At 38.3% G+C, this 8,929-nt stretch overlaps 1 protein-coding gene across 1 annotated transcript in view; it reads left to right on the forward strand.

The window, feature by feature from the left end:
* Positions 1-8,923, forward strand: part of lpar1 (lysophosphatidic acid receptor 1) — a 37,368-nt gene extending 28,445 nt beyond the window's left edge. The window contains exon 3 of the mRNA XM_008424688.2: positions 8,289-8,923. Coding sequence (XP_008422910.1) covers positions 8,289-8,605 — 317 coding nt within the window. The 3' untranslated portion in view covers positions 8,606-8,923. The remainder of the gene's footprint in view (positions 1-8,288) is intronic.
* Positions 8,924-8,929: the final 6 nt, after the last annotated feature.

An 8,929-nucleotide genomic window follows, 5' to 3' on the forward strand; every position in this document is an offset into this window, starting at 1 on the left:
ACAAAAGAAAGTATCATACAAAAGAAATGAACCAGTGGACCTTGCTTTTGATTTAAAGCAAGTTTCTACAAAGTCACACTTATTTCATGTCACTGGAAGTAAAATATTACTGGCAAATTAAAGCTTCCCAGAGAGGGTGTGATCCGTTTTTGTTCAGCCAGGAATCCTCTCCAGGTTCTGAGTGAGCTCATTTGGAAATACCAGAGGGGATGCTGAGTATTACGTCTCCTGCTCTATCTATCACTCTCCTCTGCCAACTTTGATTGTGAGTAGTGAGTCACATCTGTATTAACATTGCTCCTGGACTCTTTAACAGGCTTTAGAGGATTTATTAAAACAAAAAAAAGAATATCACATGATGTCAAATCTCCTATGACGTAACAACCTTATGTTGCTGGTTTTGATAAATTACTTCTCAGAGAAGAACTGCTGTAACTTCTCCCATAATCGTTGCTGCCCTCCTGACTTTTGTCCTTCCTTCAGTTGTCCCTTGGGGAAACTGAGGGGGAAAAAAAATAAAATTTTGGTTACACAAATGCGCACATCTGCATTAACAGGGGTAGAAGAAAAGCGTGCAAACACAAAGTCTCCCACAGTCACATAAACCTCTGAGCTTAATAGAGAACACTCCAAAACCAGATTGGCTTCATTCACATAAAACTGACGATAATAAAGAGAAACAACAAAAAAAAAACACAATGTAGGTTGTTTATGTATTATCAGATGAAAACACATCTGGAAATAAAACAGACACACACATTAAAATAAATACATGAAGAAAATGAAAAAAAGAAAATCTTGGGACTTGTGAAAATAGTTATAAAGATCGAAATGATCGAGTTATCTAGTTATGCAGTATTTTTTGAAGAAAGATTGTAAAATCACTTTGTGAACAGAATTACATGGTAGTGGAAGGTATTGCAGCTCATGTTGACTCATTAAGATGAAAGTAATTCATCTAGCAGAGAGGACACATCAACCATATCTTTTCAGAGGACATGATAGGATCAGGAGGTGGAGCTTTATCTGTAAAATCCATTTCTACCTTTATAAGATGATTCAAGTTGTTTACAAACGCTTTGCAAACAGAATAAAGAAGGATAGTGGAGCAAACAGTGGCGTTAAAGAGGGATTAGTAGGTTGAGTGGAGTGAAAAAGGGGTCAGAGGTGGATGAGAGGGATGGTTGCAATAAAGAGRGTTCGTAAAAAAGGCTTTGGTAGATGAAAGTGGGATGAAGAAGGATCGTAAAGAGGAATGATGAGAATGAGTAAAACAAAAGGAGAAGTGAAAAAGAGTGGTCTTACAAAGAGAGAACAAGAATGAGTACAAAGAAAATGGGTCAGATGGAACATAGACGGGTCACACAGGTCATATTCAGCTTTCCTTCTCTTTTTTTCTTAGCCAGCACAAGATCTATGCTAAACATAGTCCAATCGTACTTTCTAGAAGCAGAGTATATTTTTTACAACTTTATATCTTCACAGAATCACTGTATGCAAAATAACATTTGGACTACAGTGAGCTAATTTAAAGGCACTGCACATTAAGGCTATCTATGACATATTTTCTACTTCTTTTTGTTTAGGGTTAGGGTTAGGGTTAGTACAATTAACAAACAATGATACTTTAGTTGACTTAAAAATGACAGTTCAGTGTCTGTTTCTCTAAATCCAAGTCTCTACTTGCAGCTTCAGTTTTAACAAAGAATATCGCTTTGCGTGAAWACGCAAAACGCTCCAATACGACAAATCTGTATCACAAGAAAACCAAAGTTCAGAAATGCCAAACACTTGGTAAATCTGACTACAGTTGAAGTGGATTAGTTGACGGCGACATTGTTACAGTAGCAAACTTTTGTTTGTAGAATCATCCAATGAGGCCACCCATATGCAATGGAACAGTTACATATCCCACTGCTACAATTTGACAATCCATCAGGAGGACRTTTTGTTTGAATGACCTGAACAGATACACTTTACATTCATCTCCACTGACCCAGCAGCCCTTTCTAATTAGCCATGGCAGTTCCTGAATGTGTGGGCGTCTGTGTGTCAGTTGTTGGTCGTTGCAAGGGTCTTTTTGTGAATGATTTGATTATCTTAAAGCTTATGTTGCAGTATAAAGTCGCAGTATCAGCCAATGTGGCGTGCCAAGTCATACCATCCYCAAACACATGCAGCCAGATGGCATATCACTAACTTACATTTGTTTCAAAATCGCTCAGTGCGAGTGAACAGAAACAAACCAAGAACTCTTTYATGTCTGGATTTCAAAGGGAGAACTGAAAGAAATTGTTAGATGTTCCCAAATGTGTCTTCCAGACCCAGGCAATTATGTGATTTCTTTGCTACAGTTGCATATGTGGTTTCTGGCAAACTGAGACCTGAACCAATCAGGGCTGCTTGTGAGCCAAACTCTACAATCCAGCATAAGCGTTTAACGCGCCTGGAATGTTGATCATAATGTCACCTGTTTTCCGTGTGCTTCTGTGAATGTTTGGGTGTTGCCAAGAAATCTTTTTTTTTATTTATTTTTTTTTATTTTGCACAGTGAAACTTTTCTAATCTCTAACAATGGCTGYATCTGTCTGTTAGAGTCCTGTTTCAGCAGCATCAGTCGCTCATTTTGCCAAACTCCAAGTGCTGCCTGAACATTGATGTGGTTCTTAAAGTTTTCATAGAAAATCCAGTGTGTTTTGGTTCAAACCTTGAACCACCGTGAGCTTTCTTAATAATTCAGAAATACATATTTGGTTTACAATTAATCTCCCCAGTCTACTGTTTTTTGACACTGTCAGTTTTTTTTTCTTCTTAGATTCATTTTGACAGCCTATTTCACAGATATGTTTGTGAAATGTACTTTTTTTTATACAGTTGTTGAAAACAGCTGGTCACTTACTTTAAGAATAAGATGTTTAACTCAGTAAATAATAACATGTTGAGATCTATTTGAACTTAGATAACCGATGGTATTGGTTAAGTTAATCAAGTTAAAGTTATTATTATTATTAAAGAGACAGATAATTTCTGATTGGTATAAGCTCTGAACATCCTGAATTGATTAGGTTTTAAAGGCAGACGGCATGATCTTCTGAACTTTGTTGGGTTATTTACATTATATTGTTCCATCTTTTGTTGCTTTTTGTTTCTGTTCCTGATTAATAATTATTATTTTACCTTAGTCCCCCAGTTTCCTGCCCTTGTACACCTGTTTTCCATCTGCTCATTTACTCACCTGTGTTGCATCCAGTAATCAAGTCCTTAGTATATATACACTCCAGTTTGCTCACTTGATGTTTGATCTTCCTGTTTTCCTCATTCTGTCCTACATGATCTGTTATTAAAATATTTCAATATTCTTTACCATCTATACCATCACCCCCTGGGTTTTTTGGGGGTTCTCCACAATCTCAAATTGTGACACCAATGCTGGAAACTGGGCGTCTTTGCTGTCTGAATACAAAAGCCGAGTGTGTTCGGAGTAAGGCACTTATGGTCGCATTGCATAGACTCAGAGTAGAAACCACAAGCACAGACATAAAACTACCCACAGAAGCAAGGAGTTACAGCAAAGTGTTTTGATATGTAGGCAAAAATCTGTGCTTCWAGTCACCTTTGGAAAAATGGTCACAATTTGKAAGCTATATTTGTCGAACGCAAAAGATACATTACTCTGAATTTGTTTTTGTTTGCTTGCTTTGAACAAAAAGGCAGAAGTCGGGTTCAAAAACCAGAAGCTTCACTTACAAATGAGTCACTGCTTAGTAGCAACTCTGCAGATAAATTATGGACTGAGCGGAAGAACAAAATATTACCGTAAAGGAAGTCGGTGTTCTTAGAGCCAAAAAAAGAGTTTGACACTTTGTTCATTGATGAAACCACTAAAGGAAACCCCCCACTCACAGCACACCATAATCCTCCTTATCATTAACTAAACACCCAGTGACTAAATAAGCTTCGTTTTATTTGGAAACCCTGATACAGAAAAGAGTAGGAAAGAAGAAAAAAAAGCACTTCTGCAGAGAAGCCACTGAGCTATATAGAGATGATGGTCACAACCACAGAGGATAGCTTGGTTTTWAAAAAAGAGCTAAATTGAGWGTGARATATAGACAAAAAAATGACAGAATGTGCCAAAAGATTATGGACAGAGACGTAACTTGAGTAGGCAGGGGATGACATGAAAAGCTGAAAATAAAAAAAGCAAGCAGTAGATAACACACAGGAAACCAAAGCAGCTGTGGAAAAGAGACAGAAAACGGCAAACAGATTAGTGGAAGGAGAACAACAAGAGAGCAGTAATGCAATAATGAGTTCTTATGAATTTAAAAGCACGAAGGAGTAATCGCTACAGCTGAAACCTTAGCTAACRTGATGACACATGAGAAATAATTGGAAAGCTTCATTAAGGGATAATATTGCCAAAAGCTTTTCTTTGACTCAAACTTGTTTTATGTTTCACATRAACTTATTCGATTTTTGAGTTAGAAATTCAAATTAATTATTTGTATATCGACAATACGCATTAGCTTTGGAAAACATGGAGGTTTAGATTCTAGATCTTTTCGTAATTCTATAAGAACACTTGTTATCAGCACATATCTTTTTATATAACAGGAGCAAAGTGAGTTTAGCTCACTGGACCTACCAGAACACTCACAGATCYGATTAGCCGTCAGCATTAATGTCCTTTGCCGTGACCACGATGTTTTCCAGTTATTTACAGGGTAATATGTGCCTGGTTAGCTGCAGGGCACTGACAATGGGAGTGGGGATGGATGTTTGTCACACAATGGATGCAACATCTGCACTGCCTTATAGTGACTATCATGGATTTTGCTTCAGACAAATACTGTCAGATATTTCCCCATAATGCCACGGAACAAATGCAGAACTGCGTTAYTTGACAGATGTTGCTGTATTTTCTTTTATCACAACCACAGCCCACAGCACAAATCACTTGTAAGTGAATTTCTGCAACTGTTGGCATCAGTGTTTAATCTGAGTTCAACACTTGATGCTTAGCCATTTTGAAAGCCTCTTGGTATTAAGGAAGTTTAAAACTACTATATTTATCCCAACATGAGGTTAAATATTGTCGTAGCTCACATCATCCAAATAGCTAGAAAATGATTTTTATGGATGGTGATTTTGTGGGCAGAAAGATTTTCCAGTAACGGTCAGTCTTGTGCTGTTGTTGGCAAACACTGCTAATCCACTTCATTTGCTTTTGCAGCTCTTCTCTGTTTCTGTGTATCGCTCTCTGGGCGTGTGGTTATAAGGCCGGGCAGAGAGACACTGTAGTCAGGGATATGAACCTCACCCATGTTCGATGAAAATAATATCTTGTACTTCGTCCTTCTCTCTCTGGTACTGCTCTGCGTCCAAGAATAATCATTTTCAACTCTTATTGCCACTGTTGCACATCATAACAATTTTCTAAATCAAATCTGAACTGATGCAAAAATCAGGTGAACCCCCGTGCACGCGCGTTACCTTCCCAACTTAGAACTTTCTAAAAGTGCACAATCGGGACCAACATATATTGACTTGCAAAACTAATCACATCCCTTGAACCGTTTTCGCATTTTGCCTCAACCACAAATTTCTGTGTATTTTATTGTAATTTTACACTGCAATATAGAGCGAGACAGTAAGTAGTAGTACTAAGCAATGGGTTATTTTGTATTTAATCTGTTTTAAAGGCTAACAAGGTAAAAAAAAAAAGAAAGTACCTGCAGTCATAGCAAAGASTATGTAACTGTAAATCAAGAGATTAACTATTTATTTGCTAAATAGCTACAGTGTCTGGTAGCAGCAATTATTAGGCCAAACAATGGATTGTCTATTGGATTTTAAGCCAYACTTTGAGTTGTCTGTTCTCTCTTGACCGTTTCTTAAAATTCCAATAAAACACTTGGAAACCACATGTAGTCATGTGGCACAGCATGTAAAGGTTGAAGGTGTACAGACAGCTTTGCACTCAAACATTCTTGAAGCTTYGCCAAACAGATATATTCCATATTCTTAGGGTATTTCAGGAAACAAAAGACTGTGATGTCTCGTAAAAGGAAAGCAAATGCATTCCTGAAATGTGAGCGGGACTGTGACTGAACAGAACCACATTTCGGTAACAGATAAGACATCCCAACGATGAAAAGCAGAAGAAACACAATGCTCCGGCCGTTAGAGGAAAAACTGTTGCGATCATGGCCAGAACAGATCTCCTTTTACCAGCAGCAGCAGCAATAACTGCTTAGTGATTAATTTTCCAATGAAACAAAGATGTATCTGATATCTGTATGACTTGCAGATGTTCTTCCATCTCTGTGTGTGTCATGTTTTTGCATCACTTCGCTTCCCTCAGTTCAGAAAGTGCTGCTGTATTTCAGTAGGTTTTGACTGCCTGGTGTTGTGTCACCCTGGTCTCTATWATTTCTGTAACATCATGCCAACGTCTGTTTAATATTTATTTGTTTGGAGTTTTCTTCCATCAGTGTTGCTTTCAAAGTAGTTCAGGTCTTTCTAAGAAGGTCTAAAGGTTCTTTCCAGACACTAACGGCATGCAAAGTAGATTACCATACATTTCAACATTTTCCACGCAGGTTCAGTATGTTTATTTACTTTTCTCCAGTGACTTTCCACTCAGCCTGCCCCTTTTCCCTCCTTGTGGCATTTTCAAGAGGTAACTAGGCAAAAGGAGGGAAAAAAAGTTTKTATTTCTTTAAACTCTATGAGCAAAGGTACTTTTTTTTWAATTATATGCTACACGGTGAACAAACTCATYGCAAATATTTGATTAAAAGCCGTCTTTTATTTTATTCCAAAAGATAAACATGCTTCATTCATTYGCAGTGCAAGAGTACAGTATTGGGATTCTTCTCCTTTCCTTATTCATTTCTTTATTTTTGACCATGTTGTRTTCAAACGCAAAATGTTTCCTTGGTGATCCAAATAGTGCTTCGGATATTTTGTATGCTGGGTTGTGAAGCATTTAGGAAATGCAACCAGTTCTGCAGAATCCGGAGAGTCTGCTTGCATAGCTGGGAAGTGAGATCAAGCCTTTTGCTGCAGCTGCTGCCTGAACAGCGCAAACAGATAACAGGCCGGCCTGTCAGCTCTCTCTTTCCCAACTCTTTCTCCACTTGCACAATTCCTAATTCAGTTTTTCTTTTATAGTCTCAAGAGACTAATGTCCTGCAGTTGTCTTGAGGAAATGACAAAGTACCAAAGCTTGACAGATCTAAAAAAACAAAAAAAAACAAAAAAAACTATAGAACTGGAAAAAAAAGATGCAACAGTAAAACATGTTTGAAAATTGTTTGGAAACAGCATACATTTGAATATTAGTAGAATGAAATCCAGATTCATTATGATTTAAAGTGCTAGAAGTGGCTATTATTTAAAATGTTTCATCTAGGTGGGTTATGAGGACTCAAAGGTTTAAAAGGCTGGTAACATTCAAGCAGTTTGTGGGGAAAAAAAGTGATCAAGACAATAGAATGACACACTCAGTGTTATACTATCCTCAGTCAGCTTCAGTGCACGCAGGTTGCAAATATGTAAACAAGTTCACAGAATTATCCCAAAAGAAAACAACTGGGCCCAAACATGAGAAACGATGGGCTACATGCCTAGAAGTGAGGAGCATGGGTTACGTTGGGATTCCGGTTTTAAGTTCCTCAAAGCTTTGTTCTGATTAAATCAGTGGAAAACAAACCTCCTTCCATCGAAATAATACTGCCAACCTCGAGACTGCTTCTTGTTGACATCCGCCTGGTCAAAGTTGTTTTGCTGGCCAAAAAAAATAAATAAAAAGATTGTAAAACATGGGCTGTGTGTCCATATTTTACGAGTTAAAGWAAAGCTTTCAGTGCTGTTTTGCAATTGTGGCGCATTGTAAATACCCACTAATGTACTGCAGCCATAATTCAAAACATTTCAAAGGCACTTTGAAACAAAAGCACTTTCCTTTCATCCTGCGTTATTAGATAGAAGTGACTCAGATGTGGTCAGAGAGTGTTGCAGATTCCTTTTATTGTCAGTTAATAACAATGTGGTTATTAAGTGGTGGAGAAGTGTTAACAGCAATCTTGCTTGCTAGCAACAGACCAAAAAAAGAATTTCCTTAGACGATAYTGTGGCTTCCTGTTCATCAACACCTAAGTAGTTGTCTGGAAGAATGTTCTCAATTACAAGAAAAGAATCCAATCTGTTGCCTTTTYGYAMACTYCTAATGACAGCTTTGACACTTGCACACACATCTAATACAYGTTTTGTGTCTTTAGGTGCCTTTATAATCTGTTGGACCCCAGGCTTGGTCCTCATACTTCTCGATGTCTTCTGCTCCAGCTGCACCGTCCTCAAYTATGAGAAGTTCTTCCTGCTCCTTGCCGAGTTCAACTCKGCTATGAATCCCATCATCTACTCATACCGGGACAAGGAGATGAGCGCCACCTTCAAGCAGATCTTGTGCTGCCAGCGGCAGGAGAACGTCAACGGGACGGTGGCGGACGGATCCGACCGCTCGGCGTCTTCGGTCAACCATACGGTGCTGGGCGCTGGCGGCGTCCATCACCATCACAATGAGCACTCGGTGGTTTGAAATGATTGCCAAAAAGGAAGTCTGAAAGTTGTAGTTGTTCTGCCTGAGACTATTTAGATACTAAACGAGGGATGTGAATGTGACGGATCATAGACTGCTGTTTAATTTACAAACAGGTGACACAAACTGGTGATCAGCATGATGGAGAGATCAATGAAGAAACGGCAGGAGAAGAAGAAGAAGAAGAATGGAAGTAAAAAAATGATGGAAAGACCATATGAAGGAAGAGGGGAAGTCTAACGTTTGGGGACTCTGACAGGGTGTTCGTATTTTTCTTTAGCTGTATGTTGGGGTTCTTTTGTGTTAAATGTGTTTTTTTTTTTT

The sequence above is a fragment of the Poecilia reticulata genome, linkage group LG12 (assembly GCF_000633615.1).
Source record: "Poecilia reticulata strain Guanapo linkage group LG12, Guppy_female_1.0+MT, whole genome shotgun sequence".
Classification (NCBI taxonomy): domain Eukaryota; kingdom Metazoa; phylum Chordata; class Actinopteri; order Cyprinodontiformes; family Poeciliidae; genus Poecilia; species Poecilia reticulata.